Raw genomic sequence first — 26,719 nt, 5'->3', positions numbered from 1 at the left:
TGATGAACAGAATAAACTGGTGAATATAATAGAATCAGGGGCATAAAAAGGGAGTGGACTGACTATTCTCAGGGGGTAAAGGGGTGTGGGGGGTGCGGGAAGAGACTGGACAAAAATCGTACACCTATGAATGAGGACAGTGTGGGAAGGGGAAGGGCAGAGGGTGGGGTGGGAACCGGGTGGAGGGGAGCTATGGGGGGAAAAAAGCAGAACAACTGTAATCTGAACAATAAAGATTTAATTTTAAAAAAAAGAAAGTAAAATAAAGAACTAGGCAGTGGCTTTTACCAATAAAATGCTAGATTCAAAGGAAAAGATGTGTAGTGCCAAAGTTAAAATGTCATACCACAAGACAGCCAATTCCTAGTCAATGCATATAAAAAGTCAAATTAAAAGAGCAAAATTTTGAAAATTATTATTACCCCAAGCTTTGGCATATTGGATCGCTTCAGTCGACCTATCTTGGACCAGTGAGGAACTTTGCACACATTAATTCTCTGCAGTAACACTTCCAGTTCAAATCCATAAATATTATGACCCTAGGCAGAAAAAGAAGACAGCCAATAACATATCAAATGCAAATTAGAGGATTTATCTTCATATGCATAGAATTTCTTTGCCCTTTCTTTTTCTGGTCTCTAATTGAAGGCATCATGAGCTTACCTCCGGTTGAGATCCTTTCTTCTTCAGGAACTTATTCATCAGCAGCATTCATTAGCCTTGACATTCACAAGGCTGCTAAACAGATTGCTGAAATAAACTTTATCTCATCCTAATTGATGCAAGGTTCAGATAATGTCTTTTAATTTGCAGCTCATGCCTCACAGTCTTGGAGGCAAGGGCAAATTTTAATGTCCACACTTTTTACATGATCAGTAAAAGCTATATTCAAACAATTCCATTTTACTTCTTTAAAAATCAAGAACCTGTTTGTGTTGTATAGCATTTACACAGACTTCTAGAAAGCTCAGGAACTGCATATAGTTTCTTCCTAAAGAACTGAGTTCAAACACTACTGATTTAGACTCTTAAGCAATGTGCAACACAGTAAATAATACCACTCAATAGTTCAAATAAGAAACTTGTAAAAAAAAAAAAAAAAAAAAACAAGGACACAATACTATACCAAATAAAGAATATCTCAAAAATGTAACCAAATTTTCCATGTCTACGGTGATAATTTCCATCATGTGAATAATATGGTTCACTGCCTATACTTATTAAAAAACTAGATGAGCCCTGACCGGCTTGGCTCAGTGGATAGAGCATCGGCCTGCGGACTGAGGGGTCCCAGGTTCGATTCCAGTCAAGGGCATGTACCTTGGTTGCGGGCACATCCCCAGTGGGAGGTGTGCAGGGGGCAGCTGATCGATGTTTCTCTCTCATCGATGTTTCTGACTCTCTATCCCTCTCCCTTCCTCTCTGTAAAAAATCAATAAAATATATTTAAAAAAAAACGAGATGAAGTTTAAAATAAATCAGATCAATAGATTAGTTATTAATTTTAATTAAAAATATATACTGCTATATACTTATAGCAATTTTGTCTATTAAGACACCCAAAGGACGTGAGGATGTCTCATTTCCAAATTATCATGCCTGGAATTAGGGACTCAAACCCATGTCGGGATTCTCTCTTACATCAGTTTGGATTTCTCAATCACAGACTTGACTCTAATACCCTATGGCAGCCCAGCTACCCTAGGCACCATGGCATCTCTTGGGGCCCAAGAGAGAGACTGCTAGTAAAGACTGAGTGAGGGTCTAGTGCTAAGCCAGAGAAGCACAGTAGGGCACTGTGAACAGAATCTTCCTGACACTTTCAAGATGGGTCCTAAAACACCATAAGGGAAGTGGGTGGAGAGACCCTGGTAACAACCTATAGACTCTCGGTACTTTGGCTACACCTTGTCAGGAAAGGTGTCCAAGACCAAAATGAATGCAGAGAAATATATGGCGAACATGTTTGCAAGGCTTCCTTCCATGTAATCATATTACCAATAGCACATTTAAAATATAAGCATTTATATCCTACTTCCCTCCCAAATTCAGAAAAAAAGACAAAAGGAAGGACTCCTATGAAGGAGCCAACAAACTAAGGAAGGTCAGAAGAAACATAAAATAAAATGTTGCTTTATCATTCTTAAGAATTGGGGCAAATGTGACAGCGTGGATGGACCAAGAGGGTATTATGCTCAGTGAAATAAGCCAGTGAGAAAAAGACAAATAACATATGCTTTCACTTACATGTGGAATCTAAAGAACAAAATTAACAAACAAGCAAACTTGAAAGAGACACATAAACACAGAGAGAAAATTGGTGGCTGCCAGAGGGGAGAGGGTTGGGCAACTGAGTGAAAGAAGTTGAAGGGATTAAGAAGTACATATTGGTAGTAGCTACAAAATCGTCACGGGGATGTAAGTAAAGTGTAGGAAATATAGTCAATAATATTGTAATAACTATGTATGGTGCCAGGTGGGTACAGGAACTATCAAGGGGGACACTATGCAAAGTATTTGATTGTCTAACTACTTAGCTGTACACCTGAAACCAATAAAAAATGAACATTGAAAGTTAAAAAAAATTAAAGAAAAGAATTGGGGCAAAGATAACTCAATGACTTATTACCTCTTGCTACCTCATGGGAGCATACCCAGTCATCAAGAGAAAAAATGATCCCTGGCCATGAGCTCTCAAAGAAATATATCAAAGAGGTCCACTGAGCTCATAAACTTCAAATACTTACACTTCGGGGATTGGCACCAAACCAAGTGAATTAACTCCTGTGGTCGCTATACAGCTGGACCACTATGCCAAAATTCTGGAGATACCAACAGTTGACCCAAGTTTATTAACTTACAGGCTGGTGGTCTCTAAGTGCAACCGGATTAGCATAAACTTCTATAATAATTCATAAGTTGCCTTTCTATTACAGGAAAAATACTATCTTGTAGTGGGCTGGGATATTCCCCCCTTTCTGTTAGCAGCAAGTACAGCAATTCCCTCCAATCTATAGAGTTCTTTCACTCTGAAATGATTCTTTGCTGCTCAAAAAAAAAAATGCCAATCAAATCAAACTAAAATAACTAAGGAATGAAGAGCTTCCCTATGAAATGATCAAACAACTACTTACCACAATGATATCAGGATCAATTTTGTGAACTTTTGCAAGGAAAAACCCTAGCAGTGTTCTCTCAGTTGCAGCAATCTCAACCTTCACTTTCTGTTAGATAAAAAACAAACAAACCAGTCAGTCTTTACTCTCAAGTACTATATCTTGCTTCCTTGCTCAGGCAGGGTAAGATTTCTTAGGGTTAAAAGAAACTACCCAGCTCAAAACTAAATGCAGCAATAAAATTCCTGATTATAGGTTTTGCCTTAATTGCATAAAGTCTCTGAGGAGCTTATACTGAGGAGCTTATACTGGTAATTAGAGTGTGAATGAAAAAAAATTTTTAAGTGTTGAGCATTATCAAGTGCAGAGATGTCCCTCCACAGGGACACACTTGTCATCTGGACACATTTTATAGCACATGAATCAGAGTACCAACTTTCTTAGACTTCACTGTTTATGTATTTACCACACAAAGAAGTTCCAAGGACTGTATAAACTAATATCAAATAGTGATGTAAGAACGTATAAATAAGAAACTAGACTAAACTCAAACATTCATTTAAGAATTACAAGTGTCTTAAATATAAATAAAACTTATCTTCACAAAAAGGCTTCCACTTGGATTACTAACCATAAATCAAGCGTTCAAAAGATCCATTTATTAAGACTCTCCTAAAATGAAAGTTGAAGGCTGTATGTTTTCTATACCTAGTTTGACTAAAAAAATATCAGTTTGACTCTAATGGAATGAATTTTCGTGGTTATTTCTACTTGGATAGGTAATTCAGGGCACTTTACAAATAACAGCCTGGTCTAACAGTACCACCAGGCTACTGGACTTCTCAAGCCAACTTAAAATAAGTAGAACCAGATAGGTTGCTAACTTTTAATTTTGTCAAGTGAGAACATTTAAAAAACCCTATAAATTTACCAACACCATCATTTCATAAAAGAAACAACATATGCTCTCAAAAAGAAATCTTTTACATCAAATACATTTACTTTTTAAAAAAAATATATTTTTATTGATTTCAGAGAGGAAGGGAGGAGAGATAGAAACATCAATGATGAGAGAATCATTGATCACTGCCTCCTGCACACCCCCTACTAGGGATCGAGCCCACAACCCGGGCATGTGCCCTTGATCGGAATTGAACCTGGGACCCTTCAGTCTGCAGGCCAACGCTCTATCCACTGAGCCAAACCAGCTAGGGCTCAAGTACATTTACTTTTGTGAAAAACTTACTACATTATCCAATTCCCCAATCCACCCCCACCCATTTTGTTAAGGACCCATGGGTATAGTGGGAGTAAACTTCTTAATGGAGTATACTGGGAGTTTAGAAATCACTGATCTATTGGGACAAGCCCACATCAACCTTTCTCATACTTGTCCCCTTTAATGTGCACAGTGTTCCCAACTACACTTGACTTCCTTTAAGCTGAGCAGGGGAAGGTGAAGGGGAAGTGTAGCACTCTGCCCTACAATTTCCCAAAACAGTAATCACCTGATCATACAGTTTTGGAAAAGCTTCCTATTAAGCTATCTAAAGGAGGGTTTGAACCTCATACACTGTAGAATTCCACTATTTTCAGGTGGTGAAACATTTAAACATTGCTAAACAATGTTTTTAGTTCTACATTTCTAATACATTTTAATGGGTCAATGTCACAGTACGATGTACCAAGAATAGATACAATCGATTAACATAAAATAGCCTGTTTCTACTAATCCACACCATCCTCCTTTTTTCAATCTAAACAAATAAATGCTTCATATTTAAAAGAAATAAATAATTTCCTTTACCTTTTTCTTTATTTCTTCACTAAAAGCATATGGAAAAATACAGTCCTTTGGTTTAGACACAACTGTAAAAATGACGAAAAATAAAGATTCAACACACATCTTAGCCAATTTCAAGTGTACATACACTGAGTGTTTCCAAATGGAAACTGTCTTAAATATAAATTTCCCCCAATCTCTAAAGAGTAAAGAGAATCAAGAATTTCCATTGGTCATGTTGTTGGACCTCAAAAGAATAGCCAAAACAAACAGGCTTTTGTGATGGGTTGGTAGAATGACACCATGAAAAGAAAGTAGTTAAAGCATAAGTTTGAACCAGGAAAAAAAAACTCCATCCCAATAGAATAACCACTGGAACAGAAAAAGATATCAAACTGCCTCCTGACTTCTCTTAGAACAAAATAAACCAGCTGAATAAGAGGCAACCAATCCAATAAAACACTCACTACTTTTGAAAACATTTTAAAAAACAAATTAGTGATCCAACAGTTGGAGAAAAAGAAAAAAGAAAAACTAAAATCAAGCCATTAGTAAACCAGCTTTAAAAATACATACCACAGAAGTGTGACTGGAAGGGAGGCTGTGGCGGTGCTTTATCTAATGCAAAGCTATGATGAACCAAAGCTGCCACAGCAATAATCTGCAAAAAAAAGAGGAAAAGAAATATCTTATCAAACACCTACTATGTATTCTGCATTCTCAACAAAACCACCAAGAATATTAAAAGATAAAGATTTTAGTACATATGAATGAATGCTTTAAACATTTTATTAGGAAAGCAGGGGTTGCATGCTTTTCCTATAAAGAGCCAGATAGAAAATACTGTAGGCCTCTCAGGGTTTATGGTCTCTGGCATGGCTACTAACTCCACCTCTGTAGTGCAAAAGCATCTTCAGATAATATGTAAATGAATAAAATCGCTATATTCCAAGAAACTTTATTTACAAAAGCAAGTGGTAGGCTGGATTTGGCCCACAGGTCATAGTTTGCCAACCTCTGGTATAGAGGAATAAATCCAAACAAAAACAGAAAATGGGGTGTTCTATGAGACAACCAACAGTTATTCTTCAATAAGTTAAAATCACTGGGGGAAAAAAACTGTAAGGGGTTGGGGGAGCTGCTCCTGTTTAAAAGAGATTCAAGAGACATAAAAATTAAACACCATCTGTGACTCTTGTATGAATCCTGATTCAAATAAACCAACAGTAAAAGACATTTTGGAGAAAAGGAGTCATGTGACTATGGACTGGATATTTTAGATGATATCAAAGAATCACTGTTAATGTTTTTAGGTGATTAATGGTATTATATAGGAAAGTATGCATGCTTTGAGAGATGCAATGACACAAATGTCAGAGATTAGCCTTAAACTACTTCAGGAGTAAAAAAGGAGGCGGTGTGACAAAATCTTGCTAATTGCTGAATATAATTGATTGGTATATGGGAGTTCATTAAATTATTGTATGTCTATTTAAAGTTCTCCAAAATAAAAAATTTTAAAACCCAAAAATAAATAAGTCATCAATTTAAGTCTTTTAAAAGAGTTTGGTAGTGAATTAGTATTCTTTGCCCTTCAAAAAGAACAACTTTCCCTTGCAGAAAAGCTGTATAAGTTCAGGCAAGTATTTGCATCTAAGGCATACATACAAAATCTGTCCTATTTTTTTTTACCTCATTTTCATGTGTCTTTGCATTTTGTATTGTCTTCATGCTGAAAGACATCACCACAAGAGGGGGAGGACCAACATCCTTAATTACATTCACCAGGTCTGGTTTCAAAGCCATTGCCTCAACTTTACACCAGCTGATTGGCTGATTTAAGAGCTCTAAAAGAGAACAAATACAACACAGCAAAAGCCATTTATGGAAAAAGAAAAAAATACTACAATTAAGACATCTGTGATTAACTGAGAAAATCTTCAATCCCATCTTCTAATAACAATGTCTTATAACATTTAAGTAACAATAAACCACACTATTGGATTGTATGCAAATCCTTGTGTGTGTGTGTGTGTGTGTGTGTGTACACATATGTTCATCTGCCTGGGAAATAGGTCTACAGCCTCCATCAGATTTTCCAGGACCCAAAATAGGTTTAAAAAAAAAAAACAAAAAAACAGAAACGTGCCCAGCCGGCATGGTTCAGTGGTTGAGCATCAACCTATGAACCAGGAGGTCACAATTCGATTCCCAGTCAGGGGACATGCCTGGGTTGTGGGCTCCATCCCTGGTGGGGGGGTGTGCAGGAAGCAGCCGATCAATGATTCTCTCTCATCATTGATGTTTCTATCTCTCTTTCCCTCTCCTTTCCACTCTGAAATCAATAAAAATGAATTTAAAAAAATAAAATAAAATAAATTTAAATAAAATAAAAACCACTGCCTTGGAGAAATCACAAAACATTTTTAAGAGATCTGTGAAGACAAAACAGAGTATCACAGATGCAAATACCGAAAAACATCAGATAAGAGACTAAGCACTATCCACACTGGACAGTGGTACTCGCCCTCCTTCAGAGGTTAGCAGTTAACTAGGAAGAAGAGGTGGGCCACATCAGCCAGGCTGGAAGTCCACACTGACAGCAGCCCAATGAGGGATGCGACCAACTGCCACCTGGGCTAACTAAGGCCTCTCTCTGATTACACTGACAGGCATTACAGTGATAAAATTATTCTAAACATATTCCCTGTCCTCACTCAAGGAAAGCCTTGAGGAAAAATACATAAAAAAGGAAGTGGGCACACTGAAATAAACAGACCAATTCCCTAACTTCCCTTTTAAAAACCGCATCTATCAGCAATTTACTTAGCATTCTGAAAGTAAAATTTTCCTTACGTGGATTTTTAACTTCAAGCCAACAAGGTCCTTTGATCTTTCTGTTCATCAAGAACAGTTCCGAGCTGGATGTGTTAGTCCCAAATACATGAGAAAAAGTTTCTCCTTTCAAATCCTGAGGAAGCTGTGGCATTTCAGACTGAAAAAGGCAAAAAAGAAAAAAAAATCTTTTTTGTTTAAAACTATTACTTCACATTTTCCAAAGTCTATATTTGAAATAAACAAAAGCCTCTCTACGAAGTACCAGAAGAAACTCCTTTTATATATATGGAATGTAATTTGCCACAAATGAAATCCAAAACAATTCACAGTAGGAAACAAAAACAATTCACAATGACAAAATAATGCATCTTGATGACATCCATTAGAAGAAAAATAGGCCAAGAAGCTCCCCAAAAGAGGATTTCTGTCCAGAATCATACATGCCTTACTGATAAAAAAAAAAACAATAAAAAAAAACAGCCAAATAGTACCACTGCATTAGGGGAATAAAAGCAAGAGAATGGGACTCATTCAAAATGCTTCCATGGTACATTTCATCACCACTGTCAGAAACATTTCTTAAAAGTTTCCCTTTTCCAACATGTGGGATCACTATGTCAAAAGTAAAAAGAGGTTAAGGTCCAGTTAATTAATTAATAGCCCATAACCATGACCTTACCTGTCCTGGGAACAAGAGCAGCACTATAGTAACAGTACTGACGCTCTCATCTCTCACCTTTCCACTGCTCAGAAGGAACACTTCAACACACTAATGATGGTAAACTCCATCATGTGGCATTTGTTCCACTTAACAAACAGTTCTGCAGTTTCAATTTATTTATTTAAAGATGCAGAGAAAAGCAGTACAATTTGTAGTCTATGTATTTAAATTTTTATCCATTTTAATTTAATTATTCATTACTATGAGTCCACCTCCATGAACTGTGGGCTTGAGGAGCTCTGCCAATACTAATTGAAAGCCAATTGAAATTTCAAAAATAGAACAGTGTCATTTTCAACCAAAACCCAGTAATTTTCTTTGTTTGACTTACCGAGTATCTAACTTCCAAGTATTCAGATTTTTCTGGAACATCAGGTATCTCAAAAGCATAGTTCTTTTCTACTATCTGGGTAAGCAAATATTTTAAAATCATTTAGACAAAACCTTCACAAAATAAATTGACAAGCATTACATACACAATGCATGTCCCTGCATTTAATCATTAGGAATCTAACATCCTTATGGAACACAGAGGTAAATAAAGCCAATGCGGCACCTGTTTCCCCTTTCAACTAAGATTAAAACACCCAATAACTAAATGCTAAAAAGACTTCTCTTAGGTGTGGGGGGTGTGGGAAGAGACTGGACAAAAATCTTACACCTATGGATGAGGACAGTGGTAGGGGGTAAGGGCATGGGGTGGGGTGGGAACCTGGTGGAGGGGAGATATGGTGGAAAAAAGAGGAACATCTGTAATAATCTGAACAATAAAAGATTTATTAATTAAAAAAAAAAAGACTTCTCTTAGACATTACAAAACTTGAAATATTTGCATTCAAGGTCAATAAACATTAAAAAATTTTGTAATGTTAATGCATTAAATAATTTGCTACTCTTTAATATTAAGCAACCCCATCTTGCTAGAAAAATTAATAATTAGCATTATAATTATAGCTCATATTTACTGAGTGCCTGCTATGTACCAAGTACTGTTTTAATAACCTAAAATGAATTAATCAAGTTAACCTTTCCAGCAACTCTTGAAATAGCTCTTGTGACGACCCTGGACTTAGGAAGCGGTAAGGCTAGGACTTAGAAGCACAAGGTGTATTGCCCAGCACCTATGCTCTTCACCATTACACCACACTGCTTTTAGAAATTTAGAGACTTGATCCATCAGCCATAATTCAAAGCTCAAATAGTTAAGACCATTAGCCATATCTTCAGCAACTCAACCCTCCCTTTATTGCAATTACTGTTAATAGCCAGTATGTTAATAGCCAGTATGTTGAGTGAGTTACAGCCCCCACGATGATGGCCAAAGGCATCAATATCTCACAAAGTCAATATCTCACAGTTGATCAATATGTATCACAGGAGCAGAAGATTTTATTGTATCAGAATAGCATCACAGTCCCTAACTTTTAAAGATAAAACCTCACTTAACCTTCTAAGACAACTTGGTAATAATTAATACAAACAAGATCAGAACCAGTTCTTTTCCATTTGGGAATAAGATCACAAGATATGCTTTAATTATTGGAAGCAATTACTTTGCTATGAGTGCTCTTTCTATGCAAATTAGTGATTATTTTATAAGCAGTATAAAGAGAAGTAAAAATTTTTACAAATCCAACAAGGTTTTACATTGCTAACTATGAAATTTCTATTCAATGAATTATAGCCACACAGAGGGCAGTTTGTACAAATAAGATATGCAACAACTATTTGCTAAATCAGAAAATAACAATCAACTAATAATTAGAGCTGGAAAAATTTATCACCAAATACAAACCTTGGACTTGAACTTCATAATTTTATATTTTGTTGCTATTTTCTCATCAAATTCACTATAAACATCCTTCATTGTAACTGGAGTTCCTGTTTCTTTCCCTGTGTTTAGATCAATTTTCTGCTCTCCCATGGAGAGGAAAGGGGAGGGGGGAAAAAAGAGTATCTGTAAATAAATCTTTCAACCACCAGAAACCCAAATCTAAATCAATTTTCATCTTCCCCCATTTAAACATGTAACAGAACAGTCTTACAAGTGAGTTCAAATATGTAAACACACCCAAAAATGTCCTAAACCCAATGCCCAATTCCTCCCAATGGCATCATAAAAGCAAACCAGAGATAAAGATGATCGATTGATCGATCCTACAAAATGGGATAAGTGTTGTAAATACTGACCAAGAATATTCACAGTTCAACTCAGATGGGGAGGAGAGTGTGGATGTTAAGTCCCAATAAAAAAGGAGAAGCAAATGGAACTGACCCTGTTAAATGGCTGTGGATGAAATGATACTGTTGCCTATACAACAAAAGCATGAAAACTGGGCCAAACTCCACGCTACATTTTAGAGCCATACACTCCCAGCTGTCATTACTATGGAAATGAGAAGTTGGGGAAAAGACAGCATCACATACTAAAACTCAGACAATGTTATACTCTTTCACACTCCAACAAGTTGCAAATAGAGTTTTACTTCATTTCTCTACTTTCCCCAACTTCTAATGGAGCTGCTGCCAAACAGTGGTGACTAGGCAGACAGCAATAAAAAGCATCAAGGTTGTGGCTAATTCATGGCCCTGTTGAAGAATAGGGCTGGTGGACACCCGGCCAGTGTGGTTCAGTGGTTGAGCGTCCACCTATGAACCAGGAGGTCATGGTTCAATTTCTGGGCAGGGCACCTGCTCAGGTTGCGGGCTCGATCCCCAGTGGGGGACATGCAGGAGGTAGCTGATCGATGATTCTCTCTCATCATTGATGTTTCTATCTCTCCCTCTCCCTTCCTACACACACACACACACACACACACACACACAGCAATTGTATTTGAAGTTAAAAAAAAAAAAGAAAGAATAGGGCTGGTGGCAGAACACAGAATGCACTTAGGATTAGAAGCTAATCACTAACATTTACCATTTCACGGGGAAGGAAGTATAGCGTTCGTTCAATGTTTTTCACCATGACACAACAGCTCACATAGGTTTCAGCAGATTTGATCCAAACTTTGCCAAACAGAAATACCACACCTAAAAGAATAAGAAAAAAAACATGAAAAAAGAAACATTTCAATTACATCACATTAAAGGGGCACTACAAAGACTGAATGTGTCCACACATTTATGCCTTCATGGTAAATTATTTTTACAGCAAATTTATATCTGATGTCCAGTCCCCAAGACCAGTTCCTTTTTTCAGTACTTATGCCATATGACAATACCACACTGGTAAAACCTGTGACCAGTAGGAGGACAGAGTGATTCTTGGTGTAAACATTTTTTCCAAAAGTAGGGAGACATCTAGGTAAATAGAGACAAACCTTGGTTATTAGGGAGCTATCACAGGCCTCAGTAGACACAATGGGGAACTACTGAGACACCCCAGGTCAGTGTAGAAACCCCTGGGGAATCAGGGAGCCATCCTAAGTCAATGTTGGGTAAAAAACACAAAATACATTTTCCCCCGAACCAGGATTCCCCAGAGTAAAAGAAACAAAAAAGCAAACTACTGTCCAACAAATCTCATATTTAAACCTCTTGTGAGAACTTTGAGAATGCTAAATTCCTTTTTAGCACTGTACTTACTGATAAAAAATAACATTCATGTGTAAGGATAACTATGGGTAGTACCTCAGTATTTTCCCATATGTAAACTTGTGTTTGGGGAAAAACAATTTATCTCATATATCTTATTCCATATAATAACAAATGTCTCATAATAGGGTTCAAGTACTATCTACTATTTCACCCCTTTGACTTCACAGACTTAAGACACCTAGCTAGGTAGTGTTTATAATGTTCCTCTCTTCTATTTCAGTTTAACAAATGGGCAAATAACCAACTCAGTAGACACACTCCTTTTGAGATCCCTCTGTAATATATACTACAAAGTCAAAGAAAGCCTTTCTAGACATCAATTCATTGTTCATGAAAACTGGCCATCAAGATAGGACTCCAGAGATTTGTTAGTCAAACTAAGAGATTATCACTGTGCTAAATTCTGGACTCCATGAATAATTAGACAGCAGTAACCAACACAGTTACTCAACACAGCCATTTGTCTGAGACATTAAGAAAATTCTGGCATATATAAAGGCTATACTGTACACAAGGCTAATTACTCCAGTTTCACAAGATAGCTCATCAGTGCTTCCTTTTGTCACTCGTTCTAGTAGAAATAAGACCATCTAAGAATTTTCATTTCTGCAGATGATTAAAATTCTAAGAGTTGTGTGATTTTCATCTGGGGGGAAAGAGACAGATGGGGGGTTGGGGTGAGAGAAGGGGGGACTATGGCGATGATTAAAAAGAAAAAATCTCAGTAGTGCAGAAAATTAAAAGTCATCCTTATAACAGTTAGAGATGAAAAAAAAACCAAAATTCCAAGCAAAGAAAAATAAAGGCCCTAATATTGGATTCAAAGATTCAAATAGCTCATTTTACAGTCAAACTAATATCACACTTCATGCAACACATTTGACACTGTTTATGCCTCATTTGCCACAAAAAGATCATGGTAAACAAAGATTCCATCCCCCCCCAAGTAACTAGCTGAAACCAGGTGCAGTCAGGATTATTCAACCTTTAAAAAGTCATAATGAAGACAGGATATCTTCCCATATGCAAAGAGTAAGATTCTTTTCATAATTATGGAGCATTCAGCAACAACTGACTTATTTAGAATCTGTAAGAAACTGAGAAACAATAATAGGGTCTATGGGAGTACTTCGTTTTTATTAGCAGCATTGATTTCATCAAGGCTCAGTGATCAAGATGAAACTGTTCAACCCTCTGAGATTAAAGGACTTTTTAAAAGCCGTCTTATTTAACCCACTGGCATCGATCACGAGGACACAACTTGAAAAGTAGCACAGAACAGCAGGACTGAGGGTGAGGAGCCCAGAACTCTGCTGTTGAAGAGCTGACCGCTTCAGTTTCAGAACCTCAGCTTCCTCCTCTATAAGTGAATTACTAGACTAGAAGATCTCTAAGGCATTATCCAGCACTAGAAAATTCCTTTTACCTTAGCATTTGGAAGACAGACCAATGACAGACAAGTACCTCTTTCAATTGCAAAGTATTTCCCAAGGGTGGTTGAAAAGGCTTATCCAAGACTATGGGTTAGTACCAGGAATTCAACAATACATAGTATAAACTGGTTGCTTCGCAAATATACCTGTGCTTCAGTGCCTCAATTTTAACCTCCGATATCTACTACGATACAGACTAGCACTAGCCGATAGAAATGTCAGCACTGCCAGGCCTACGTGACTCGGTTGGGTGTCATCCAGTACACTGAAAGGATTCCCAGTCAGAGCACATATCCAGGTTGCAGGCTCAATCCCAGGTAGGGGGCGTGCAGGAGGCAGGCAATCGATGTTTCATTCTCACATGTATGTTTCTCTCTCTCTTTCCCTTCCTCTCTCTCTAAAAATAAAATCAATAAAAAAAAGAAATTTCAGCACTGCCTGGCATTGCTCTGAAAGCTGGAAATAAAAGCCCCCCCCCTCCCCCCCGCCCAGGAGTTCCAATGGCAAGTAACAAAGAGGTAGTCAAAAAAGGCTTTGGGCCGAAGCCGGTTTGGCTCAGTGGATAGAGCGTCGGCCTGCGGACTCAAGGGTCCCGGGTTCGATTCCGGTCAAGGGCATGTACCTGGGTTGCGGGCACATCCCCAGTGGGAGATGTGCAGGAGGCGGCTGGTCAATGTTTCTCTCTCATCGATGTTTCTAACTCTCTATCTCTCTCCCTTCCTCTCTGTAAAAAATCAATAAAATATATTTTTAAAAAAAGGCTTTGGGGGAATTGTTCTGTCTGTATCTGTGACATCCATGAATATGGTAGCTACTAGCCACATGTGGCTATTGAGCACCTGAAATGTGGCTATTGGCTGAGAAGCTGAATTTTAAATTTTATTTCATTTTAACTGATTTCAATTTAAAGAGCTACATGTGGCCAGTGGCTATCACAGTGGACAATGTAGCTCAAGACCTTACCCTGTAAAACAATGCTCTGTTTTTTTTTTTTTAAATATATTTTATTGATTTTTTACAGAGAGGAAGGGAGAGAGATAGAGAGTCAGAAACATCGATGAGAGAGAAACATCGATCAGTCGCCTCCTGCACATCCCCCACCGGGGGTGTGCCCGCAACCCAGGTACATGCCCTTGACCGGAATCGAACCTGGGACCCTTCAGTCCGCAGGCTCTATCCACTGAGCCAAACCGGTTTCGGCAATGCTCTATTTTTTAATAAGAGTATTAACCAGTAAACAAAAGATGGAAATAATACACTTCTTTTCACACAGGAAAGAAAGAGGATTGTTGTTCCTTAAGGTTGTAATCCTTGGCAACTGACACTAGCAATCTGATGCTTTATACGTATGTGAATTAACCTGGGGCGGGTGCACCATCTACTTTTGTTCTACCCATTCTTTTTGTTATGGTTAATCCTCACCTGGGGATACTTTTTGCATTGCTTTTCAGAGAGAGAGGGAAGGAAGGAGAGAGGGAGGGAAACATAGATGTGAGACACATCGACTGGTTGCTTCCTGCAAGTGCCCCAACCCAGGATAGGGAGCAACCCCGCAACCCAGGTACATGCCCTTGACCGGGAATCAAACCTGCAACCCTTCAGTGCTTGGGCTGATGCTCTAACCACTGTATCAAACCAGCCAGGACTATGCTACCTATTCTTACACCATGCTGCTATAAGGCTTCAAGAGGCAAACTCAGTCTAGTAGCGAATGCAACTCTGGATCTCTGAAACCTTTCCTGTGTATCTGTCTACAGGATTGTCAATCTCTGCAGTTTATTTCAATAATCATTTATTAAACACCTGTTATATGCCTGGCATCACACTAAAAGCTGGAAATAAAAGGTCCCAGGCCTCCAGGAGTTAAAAGGCTTTAGGGGAAACAAAAACACAGAATCAGATATTTTCAAAATAATATGACAAATGCTACGATGGAAAAGGGTATGATAGGGTCACAGAGAAAGGGCTCTTGGGGCCAGTCTGGAGGATTAGGAAACTTCCTGGAGATGACACGGGCTGAGTCATATGAGGGCATTCCAGTCAAACACAATGAGTAAATGGACAAGGTATAAAGAGCATCAGGCACAGACAGGGAGCTATTTCTAGGGCACAAAAGTCATGCATGGAAGGCACCGGAAGCCTTGCTAAGGAACTTGAACTTTTATGTTATAAGCAATTACCACTGAGGCTGTTTTTTATTTATTTTTTTATTTTTTAAATATATCTTTATTGATTTCAGAGAGGAAGGGAGGGGGAGAGATAGAAACATCAATGATGAGAGAGAATCATTGATTGGCTGCCTGCTGCACGTCCCCTACTGGGAATCAAGCCCACAACCTAGGCATGCGCCCTTGACCAGAATCGAACCTGGGACCCTTCAGTCTGCAGGCTGAGCCAATCCAGCTAGGGCTGGGGCTGTATTTTAATAAGGAAATGACATGGTCAGAGTTATTCTTCTGGCCACAATGTGAGCTGAGGGGTTAGAAAGCTGGTGTGATGTAGGCAAGAAGGGATCAGAGGTGGGAATTGTGAGGAGAAAGACAAGACACCTTGTCTACTTTAGGAGAGAAAACTAGTAAGACTTGATGAAGGAAGTGAGGAAAAGGGGGAATCAAAGCTGCCTCCCACATTTCTGGTTTTGACTGGACCATTAACCAAGACAGAGAATCAAATCTAACATCAAGCAGATACAGCAAAGCACAGACAGTAGTACTGGGAAGGGCAGGCCCACCATGTGGTACTCTAGTGAGTACCACTCACACAGCCATGCTCCAGAGGTCCTATGAAGCACATGTGAAATGGTGTCCCCTGCAGCAGTACAATGGGACAACCTGGGCTTACACATTGGATGGGAAATATTTGCTCAGCCTCATGTAATCACACCTGCCAGCCTACATCCCACTGGAAAGTAACAAAGAGGTAGTCAAAGAGGTGACAGGGTCTAACCAAACTGACTTTCCCTAGCTAAAGTAGATATGATACCATTTCTAAGACTGCTTATATCTTTACCTAAGGAACTAATACATGGCAGTTTGCTACTCAAGTGGCTCTGCAAGAGTTTCTACATATTCGATAAGCTGAAACATATTACCACTTCTGTTTCCCCTCTGAGAAACCATTAAGGTCTTTCCAGTTGAAGTCAATGCCTGATTATCTTAAAGGTAAATCTGGCCTTCAAGTTCGACAATTAATACTTATTCTTCTTACTCATTCACTTGCTTCACTGACATCTACACTCCATTTTCATTGGATGCAGCCTCCAGGAAACCATTTTGAAAAATAGTTTGCTTCTACCCTCAGATGCAGAAATGGGTCTGAATAAAAGTCACTCTGTTTAAGGGTGTATTTTCTATTAATCCAACAGATTTTTGTCATGCCCCACCCTGTGGTGAAGAAGGGCTCAAAGGAGCACAAAAGGAAACTGGAGAACCTCCTGGCTTTTGTGAGTCAGAATTCATAGTATCAGCTCATTCGGAGAAGGACCTGGGAATCAATCTTCATCCCTCCTCTCTGTCAACCCTCACATCAATCCATCAACAAGTTCATGTCAAAATACATGTTAAATGCATTCACTTTTCTCCACCACACACCTGTCCTGCACTGACTGATCTCCAGTGCTTCTACACTTTTCCACTACCCCATTCCAGCCCCAACACACGCACACACACACACACACATGCGCAAGCTCTATTCTCCACACAAATTGGAGGGTTCCTGTTAAAATGTATGCCCAACCATGAGAACACCATCCCACCCATCCTGCTGGTACTTAAAATCTTCCATCATCTCCCCATGGCTCTTGAAAGAAGACCTAAACTCCTTAATATGGCTTTCAAGGTTTTTCATCATCTGCCCTAGGCCTTTTTCTCCAACTTCATTTTCTACCAATCCTGTCACTTGATTACTATGCTGCAACCAACAAGCCGCCTCCCTTCTCCCTCCAGGCCTGTGCTTACTGGTTCGTCAGGCTGAAATGCTCTTTCTTCAGATCTGCACGTGCCTAAAATCTTAGCCCAATGGTGATCTCCTTAGATAGGCCTTCCAAGTCCATCCCCCAACTAACTGCCTTTAAACCATTAATCAACTTACCTTATTTATTGCCTATTCCCCTCCACTTGCTCCCACCTCACTAGAATGTAAGTTCCATTAGGATAAAGAATTTGTCCAGCCTGGTCACCCCATCTCAATGCCTGGCACACAAAACTGGGTTTAAATTGCTGAATAAATGAAGAAATTCATGACAATCTCCATTTAAAGTATATTAACTATAACTTTGGATACATCAAAGGTAAACTACAAGTACACATTCCATATATAACTAACTGGTTTTGGGAAAAAGCATCTTTGAGGATTATTCACATCACACAGCTCCTCTCCATTCAGGTGCCTCATGCACCCTTACTATATACGTATGTGAGTGCAGAGCCTGTGCCAATTACAATCACTAACGCATTTAAGGAACAGGCGCTATTCCACGTTAAAGACATACAGTATGATTACCTGGTTGGTTGTACTGATCTTCATAAGCATCCAGCCAATAAAACTGAAACACTTGTTCCTCATCTGCCCCTTTTACCAGTGGCAGGTGACTGGAATCCACTTGAACTTCCTGGGCTGAGAAACTGCTGTCATCTTCCTGATCAATGTCCCAACAAGAGACATCTGGGAGAAAACCTCCTCTGCAAAAATCACATTTTCAAAAAACTTTTCAAAATCCAACAAAGCAATTGTAGCACTACTTGCCAGAAAAAGTCATAAAATGCTCTTACAAGCAGGGCGTGGTCCCTTTCCCAAGATCTGCCTCGGGTTTCACCACCTCTGCTGGCTCACTCGCTTGGTCACAGGTCTTAGCAGCCACGGGCTCCACATTCACCTCCTCAGCTTCCATGGGCTCATCAAAGTCACCATCTTCAAAATCTATTGCCCCAGCATCCTTCTTGTCGTGTGTACACACTGCTGCTGGTGCTGGCTCTCCTGTAGGCATCGTTGCACATTCCCATCATAAACTGCTGCCACGGAGCACACAGGCCTCCCCAGCACAGCCATAGGGGCCTACTCTTTTCCCACACTGTATTTGCAAATCGGATGTACCTTGTAACTTTTACTGCTATGAATTCAAATCTTTCACACTTAAACTTGCTATCACAAATACCTTCAAAATCGCCTCCACTTCCTCCTTCCTGGGTCCTCCATTTTTGGCAGCACTTTGCAACTCCTCCACACTCTTGTACTTCTGCCTGACATGTTACTTACCAGCAAATTCAGCACGTTGAAGAGGAATAGGAGTTAACAGAGGCTCCTTCTTTGAGACAGGGGAAGCAGTTTTTCCTGAAGGAACTACCTGTAAATGTTTTTAAATGTTTAGTCAGTTAGACCTGCATACTAAAAATATGCCCACTGTCCTGCCCTGCCCAGAGATAATGACAGTTCCCATTTATAAAACGATTTTGTGTATTATTAATGTAACAGCTTCAATTATTTTACTTTTACCTAGGTTTACAAAAAAACACTTGTTTCCAGGAGGAAAAGTATTACATTTAGCACAGTTGTAATACCTATAATAAACACATGCTACTTACCACAAAATTTACTATGACAAAAGCAGGCACATGCTATTTTTGAAATACATGAAACTATATAATGAAATGGGAGTCCTAATTTAAAACAAAAATCAAGAAGACATTCAAAGGTATTTCGCTCACATAGAAAAGCAACAAAATAAATTTTAAGCAATAATGTACATCGAGTTTGAAGGTATTTCCACACACTTTACCTTAGGGGTGTGCATAGAGAAAGGATTCAGTGAAGCTCCAATGGATCTTTTCTTCTTCGGTATTATTACAGGTGGTGGAGTTATTTGAGGTGTCTAAAAGGAGAGGTAAGACACACTTCATGGCCATGCTTGGTTTACCACAAGACAGAAAAAGTACATTTCTTCCCCCATTGAAGCCCAATGAGCAAAGCATTTTTCCTTCCCTGCTCCCCCCACGGATCTATGTTCATGCACTGCGGTTACTATAGCAACACTACCACAGACTCACTAGAAACCCAGAATAGATATTGAATCCACTCCTGACCAATTTTTTTCTTTTCAAAACTTAACATACTTTTCCCTTACCCTTCCAGAATATTATATTTAAAAGCTGTCAAGCTAGAACTACATGATGTTAGTATATGTCATTTTAATCAAGGGTCATTTAGAAAGACACACACCTCTAAATGAGAGTTTAGTTTTTTGTGAAACAGCAAATTCCCAGAACAGCTGAGCCTGTCTGAGTTCTATCAGGGACAGCTCACCGACTCTTCCTTTGCACCCACTGGCAATTCTAGACAAGGATCTCACGCCTAATTGTACAGACTGACAGGCCTCAATCTATTTTGGGAACATGCACTGCAGCAACTGAGTGCATTCCCAAAGCTGACTCGTGTGTGTATTCTTACTACCTCAAACACACCCCCACACAGCTCGATCAACAGGACTGCATAGCTTGTAACAGCTGGAAAGTACTCTCACCTAAAATGGTGAGAAGAAAGCAATCTAAAGGGTTGTTGTTCATTGGTTTGGGGGGTTTTTGGTGGTGGTGGTGGTGGTGGTGGTGGTGATGTTGTCGCTGCATTTTTTTAAATTCTGGCAATAGTCTTTTTTGTATAATTATTGAACTATTTCTTCAGCCAATGGCCCCTGCATATTTAATAACTCCCAGAGATTCACTTACCTCAGTGGTCAGATCTTGTAGAATGTCCCCTAGCAGATCATCCTTGGACAAATCTATAGCTTTCTGGAAGTTAGAAAGGAAGGTAGAATGAAACACCCCTGCACTTCCCATTTTCACCCAGAACACGTGTCTATGAAAGGAAGAACCGAACCTATTCAGTCCTCTGAGTGCTCATCTACTCAGTGCTCATTAGTCACAGATATTAACAACCATCTGCGTATACATAACTCCCAAATCTAGAAGTCCCATCCTCTATTTCCACGATCCTCCTGTTAATCACTAAAATCACTACAGTCAGTTCAGCTTTTTCATTCAATTTTCTTTTCTATCTCCAAGTTCCAACCACTGAGGTGTCTAAATTCACCTAGAAATCTACATCCAACTTAGTGATGGAAATTGGGAAAATATTACTCAAATATTTGAGCTCAAATATAGAGAGCACCTATTGTCTGTATAATCAAATATCAAATTATTTTCACAAAAGAGAAGGCAAAATATAAGAAAAACATAAAACTCACATCACCAGTTTTCTTCCCAGCACTAGCAATGAACATTGACTTGATATTGTTTGGTTTTGTCACCACACTCTTCTTTACAGTCCTCTTTTCTTTGTTGCGTGTTTTATTATTGTTTCCTGTTGGAATATAAATTATTTAGAAACATGCACTGACAAAAATCAAAATGAAAAAGAGTCCAGTCACCTGCTCTCTGTATATGAGAATTTGAGAAAAAAAATGTTAAAGAATTCAAAATACAAAAACATGAAACTTTATGCAAGGTAGAGAGGGAAGAATTTTTAAAACGTGCTGAATTCAGGAAAACTTGGGCTGAATGTTATTTCAAAAACTGATGAAAATAAGTGGATAAGTTACTAAGTGTGACTGTTTAATTGCTATTGTTAGTGTGAATAAAAAGCTTCCTAAAAGGTGGGGGGAGGTTCTGTTTTACCCATAGAAATAAAAAGATCAAGTTCATCTGGAAGCAAGGGATTAGCCTAGCAGTCTCCACGAGATCGCCTTTTTAGTGCTATACTGAATCTGAAAAGGAAACTAAACTTTAAAAAAATAGGATTACCAGTTATGATATTGCAGCATCCTAATTTCCATTTTATGAAGAACAGCAACTATATACACGCAATATGTTGTAACAACACTAAACCAACAGAGACGTTTACGCAGTAAAGAACAACCTGTGCCATGCTTTCTCTTATGATCACGTGAATGTAAATCACCTATGAACTCTTCTCATAGTGTCAATTTTACTCTTGCTTTCTGAGTCATCCCAGAGCAGTCTCTACCTTAAAAAGACCTCGAATGCCGAAACCGGTTTGGCTCAGTGGATAGAGCGTCGGCCTGCGGACTGAAAGGTCCCAGGTTCGATTCCGGTCAAGGGCATGTACCTGGGTTGCGGGCACATCCCCAGTAGGAGATGTGCAGGAGGCAGCTGATCGATGTTTCTCTCTCATCAATGTTTCTAACTCTCTATCTCTCTCCCTTCCTCTCTGTAAAAAATCAATAAAATATATTTTTTTAAAAAAAGAAAGATTTAGAATTCAAGATTTAAAAAAAAAAAAGACCTCGAATGAATATAATTAACCAGTTAACTGCCACGCGTCCAAAACGGAAACCATCCCCACACACCACGGTATTGTGAATTTAATTTAAAAAATCCGCCACTTGCGTCTATAGACACTTATGTGTACAAAGGGTTAAAGTGTGGTGGTGGCACAAGAATACATAGAACAACAGAAACAGAAAACAGAGTATACAAAAAGACTCAATTACTTATGGAAATTAGCATATAATAAAGGTGGCATCTCATATCCCTGGGGACAACATGAATTTTTTAATAAGTAATGTTGGTTACCCATTTGTAAAGAAAGTAACCAGCCCAGCCTGCATGGGCTCAGTGTTGAGCATCAACCTATGAACCTGGAGCTCACGGTTCCATTTCCAATCAGGGCATATGCCTGGGTTCAGGCTCGATCCCCAGTGTGGGCCATGCAGAAGGCAGCCAATCAATGATACGCTCATTATCACTGATGTTTCTATCTCTCTATACCTCTCCCTTCCTCTCTGAAATCAATAAAAATATTTTTTAAAAAGAAAGTAACCAGTTCCAAATACATTACAGATCGGATCAAAATTTTAAAAATGAAATTATAGAAGTGCTTTAATAAAAAAGGTAAATTCCCTTGTAACCAGGTTTTGGGGAAAGTCTAACTATGATTCAAAATCCATTTGCAAAAAAAATAATAATAATAAATTCAATTACACCAGAAACAACTTTATAGACAAAACAGAAGAAAATTTTTACAATGTTTCACAGATAAAGGATCAATTTCCCTAATATTAAAAAAACAACAAACAAACCCCAATAGGAATGTGGGTAATAAACACAAACATATGGTTCACATAAAAGTACAGGCATACCTCATTTTACTGTGCTTGACCTACTGTGCTTCATAGATGTTGCATTATTTACAAATTAAAGGCAAGACCCTCCACCAGCAAAAAGATTATGCCTTGCTTTATTGCAATATTTGCTTTATTGCAGTGAACTGGAACAGAACCCACAATACCCCTGAGGTATGCCTGTCTATATAAACAGCTATAAGTTTTATGAAAAAATGCCCAACTACATGTGTAAAAGAAATGCAAGTGAAAACCACGAAATGTCATTTCTCACATATCAGAGTGGCAAAAATGCAAAAGCTTGACAACAAACTCTGTTGGCGAGGCCATGGGGGTCTAAACAGACACTCATACATTGTTAATGGGAGTGTAAGATGGGACAACTCCTATGGTGAAGAATTTAGCAATCTATATATATAAAAGTCTAAGCGACTGGATGACCAGCCAACCAGCCGATAGCTATGACACACACTGACTACCTGGCCTGTGGGGATCAGGCCAAAACCAGCTCTCCGACATCTGAGGGGTCCCGGATTGCGAGAGGGTGCAGGCCAGGCCGAGGGACCCTACCCATGCACGAATCCTCCTCAGTTCAGGGAGATGAAAAAGCACATGGGGATTGTTTCATTTCATTCTCTTCATGATGGACTCACAAAAACTAGGAATACACAATTAGCCATACTGCTACCAAATGGTACCAGTGTGTAGAGTTACATAGTTTGTCAGAAACCAGGAAGATAGTCTAATTTAAGCCATGAATGAGTAAATAAATAATGTCACACATGAGAAAAAAATACACGTTCTTATTTTCTATAAAAGGGAAGACAGGAAGAATAATCAGATACTATTAAAAGTAGTTACCTGTGGAGATGGGTAGAGACAAGTAGAAAGCATAGGAATTAGAGTAAGATCTTACCTTATTATCTTGATACAATTTTGATTTTTAAATCACAAAAATGTTTTACAGTATGTAACTTTACAAAGGAAGAGTTCTGACAAACATCATCTTACCCAGAGATCAACTTAGTATCACCAATAAAGGGACAAACTGACACTATGTGCCCTGATATGATTGATGGAAAGGACACAACTTCATCTCTATTGTATTTTTGCCAAAATATTTCATCTGACTCTTAAGCACAAAGAAGCAATCATGCAAATCCCAGACTGTGGGATATTCAACAAAACCACCAGCCTGGTCCTTTTAAAAATGTCATAAAAGACCAAAAAAAAAACAAAACAAAACAAAAAAAAAGCCAATGGGAAGAGGAGAGGGATGGTGCTGTTCTATACTAAATAAACTAAAGAGACATGAAAGCTAAAGTGGACTCTGCATTTTTAGAAATAGCTATGTAAGACATTACTAGGTTAACTGGGAAAATCTTACTATGAACGATATATTAGATAATATTATGAGAATGGCAAATAGACAAATGTCCATGTTCTTAGAAGGTAAATGCTGAAGCATGTACAGGTGAATTGTCATGGACAACTTACTTTCAGTAAATTCACCAAACTGTATGTGGTTGTGGGAACAGTGAAGAGGGAGAAAGGGAACACGTGTTGCAAAATGTTAATCTACAAATTAGGGTCCAGACTTTCTGAAAAGGGCAAGACAGCACAGAATTTAGACTTTGAGGCCACGTAAGTCTCTCTTGTGCTGTTGTATATTCTTCTTGGCATCTTTTTTTTTAAAACAACAACATTCTTTAGAAATGTACAAAGTATTAGCCCAAGGGCTATACAGTGACAGGCATGATTTCCTCCTGGGTTAATGAAAACGGGAAACTGGTGATGGCTACACAACCCTGTGAGTATATTAAACACCACATGTGTTTAAATGTATGTATACTTTAAATAGGTTAATTGCACCCTAGCTGGTTTGGCTCAGTGGGTAGAGCGTCGGACTGTGGACTGAGGGATCCCAGGTTCGATTCCAGTCAAGGGCACATGCCAGGGTTGCAGGCTCGATCCCCAGTTGGGGGTGTGCAGGAGGCAGCCAATCAATGATTCTCTCTCATCATTGATGTTTCTATCTCTCTCTCCCTCTTCCTTCTTCTCTGAAATCAATAAAAAATATTTTTTTAAAAAATAATTAAAAATAAATAAATAAATAGGTGAATTGCATGGCATGTGAATTATATCTCAATAACGCTGTTTAAAAATAAACCACTGTGAGTGGGCCATAGTTTGCTGATAAAGAACTAAACCAGGAAATAAGAGAATTTGAGAATTTTCCCTTCTCATCTGACAGGAACTAAATCAGGCTTGTTTACCGAAAAAAAAAAAAATGTTTGCCAGTGATTGTTCAGCTAACACAGTCTGACACATCTATTCATTATCATTTTAAATTTCAATTAAACAAAGCAAGTAGATTAAGTTCTAAACCTTGTTGAAGTACTACACTATTATCAAAGAGCAAAAATTCCAATTAAAAGGCATCACTTATCTAAGTCAGCAAGTCTAAAATGACTACAAGACTGAAAATTCCTGCCCTAGCTATTTGGCTCAGTGGATAGAGCATCGGCCCGAGGACTGAAGGGTTTCGGGTTCAATTCCGGTCAAGAGCACGTACCTCGGTTGCAGGCTCAATCCCTGGCCCTGGTCGGGGCTTGTGTAGGAGGGAACCAACGATGTTTCTCTCTCTCTATCTCTCCCCCTCCCTTCCACTCTATCTAAAAATAAATGGAAAAATAACCTCAGGTGAGGATTTAAAAAAAAAAAAAAAAAAGACTGAACATTCCAAAATAAGTGAAAGACCAAACTCTTTGGACAATAGAGACATGAAACTTCATTTCCTGGTATTTTTGCTTTTTATATTTAATTTTCTACACCACTATGCTCCTCTCAATAACAGAACATTTCCTATACCTAAAAACAATTGTGATAGGTACTCTTCCCTTAAAGCAGTGGTTCTCAACCTTCCTAATGCGCTACCCTTTAATACAGTTCCTCATGTTGTGGTGACCCCCAACCATAAAATTATTTTCGTTGCTACTTCATAACTGTAATTTTGCTACTGTTATGATGTAAATATCTGATATGCAGGATGTATTTTCATTGTTGATGTCATCACGCCGGGTTCTCGTATGTGGGCGTATCTGCATGTGGGCGGACCTGCCCGGAGATGGATAGAGGAGCGGTGTCTCAGTTCCTAAGACCATCGAAAATATGTTTTCCAATGGTCTTAGGCGACCCCTGTGAAAGGGTCGTTCGCCTCCCAAAGGGGTCTCGACCCACAGGTTGAGAACTGCTGCCTTAAAGGAAAGAGTATCAAAGTACCAAGTCATCTCAAATTTTAAACAGTTCTTTAACTCTCAACATGGTACCCTCTGGAAAACAAAATGTAGGTACCTATTTCTTGAGAATCAAGGGCATCATCTTCAAGGTCATCATCAAAAATCTCTCGGCCATCCTCCACATAGCCGACACCATCTGCAGGAACAAAATGTAACATTGGGATCAAGTTTCTAAAACTGGCCAATATTTTAGCCAGGAGCACACCAAAAAATATATAACCTTTAGCCCCACTCAGATGTTCTCCTATCCTGTGCCATTTTTAAGTGCAGCAGAATCCTGTTTAAATAGGTGTCAGACAAAACAGCATCCACACAAGTTTTCTGAATTAAAACCAAAGGCTACCTACTATACAGACATCCCTCATTTTACTCTGCTTCGCTTTACTGTGCCTCACCAATGTTGTATTTCTTTACAAATTGAAAGCAAGACCCTTCACCAGCAAAAAGATTACAACTTGCTTTATTGCAATACTCACTTTATTGCTGTGGTCTGGAACCAGACCCACAATCTCTCTGATGTATGCCTGTACCTACCTAGGTCAGCTGGGGAAATGATTTGGCCCACAGGATCAAAGTCTGCTACAGACTATACTTTACAGTAGTTTTACTCTACCAGAAGAATCCTATCCTATATAATAATCTACACTAATAAAAGAGAAACATGGTAATTGGCGTACGACCGCTACCCTTTTCATTGGCTAATCAGTGAGTATATGCAAATTAACTGTCAGCCAAGATGGCGGCCGGCAGCCAGGCACTGAAGCGAGCAGGGAGGCTTGCTTGCTGAGGACTCCAA

The 26,719-nt window shown here is 38.8% G+C and overlaps 1 protein-coding gene across 2 annotated transcripts in view; it reads right to left on the bottom strand.

The window, feature by feature from the left end:
- The window catches only part of POLA1 (polymerase (DNA directed), alpha 1, catalytic subunit), a 314,757-nt gene that overhangs the window by 276,650 nt on the left and 11,388 nt on the right, over positions 1–26,719 (bottom strand). For both annotated transcript variants that reach the window (XM_014536066.1, XM_005861768.2), the window contains exons 4-19: positions 25,979–26,059; positions 20,729–20,844; positions 20,211–20,273; positions 19,268–19,360; positions 18,748–18,835; positions 18,264–18,468; positions 17,995–18,173; positions 11,382–11,494; positions 10,254–10,370; positions 8,790–8,864; positions 7,756–7,894; positions 6,592–6,746; positions 5,476–5,560; positions 4,924–4,985; positions 3,135–3,224; positions 423–539 (exon numbers count right to left, since the gene is read on the bottom strand). In XM_014536066.1, the coding sequence (XP_014391552.1) occupies positions 423–539; positions 3,135–3,224; positions 4,924–4,985; positions 5,476–5,560; positions 6,592–6,746; positions 7,756–7,894; positions 8,790–8,864; positions 10,254–10,370; positions 11,382–11,494; positions 17,995–18,173; positions 18,264–18,468; positions 18,748–18,835; positions 19,268–19,360; positions 20,211–20,273; positions 20,729–20,844; positions 25,979–26,059 (1,778 nt within the window). The remainder of the gene's footprint in view (positions 1–422; positions 540–3,134; positions 3,225–4,923; positions 4,986–5,475; positions 5,561–6,591; positions 6,747–7,755; positions 7,895–8,789; positions 8,865–10,253; positions 10,371–11,381; positions 11,495–17,994; positions 18,174–18,263; positions 18,469–18,747; positions 18,836–19,267; positions 19,361–20,210; positions 20,274–20,728; positions 20,845–25,978; positions 26,060–26,719) is intronic.

This window comes from Myotis brandtii, unplaced genomic scaffold (assembly GCF_000412655.1).
Source record: "Myotis brandtii unplaced genomic scaffold, ASM41265v1 scaffold156, whole genome shotgun sequence".
Classification (NCBI taxonomy): Eukaryota; Metazoa; Chordata; class Mammalia; order Chiroptera; family Vespertilionidae; genus Myotis; species Myotis brandtii.
Note: the sequence above shows the minus strand (reverse complement) of the source record. Positions and strands in the feature narration are given on the sequence as shown.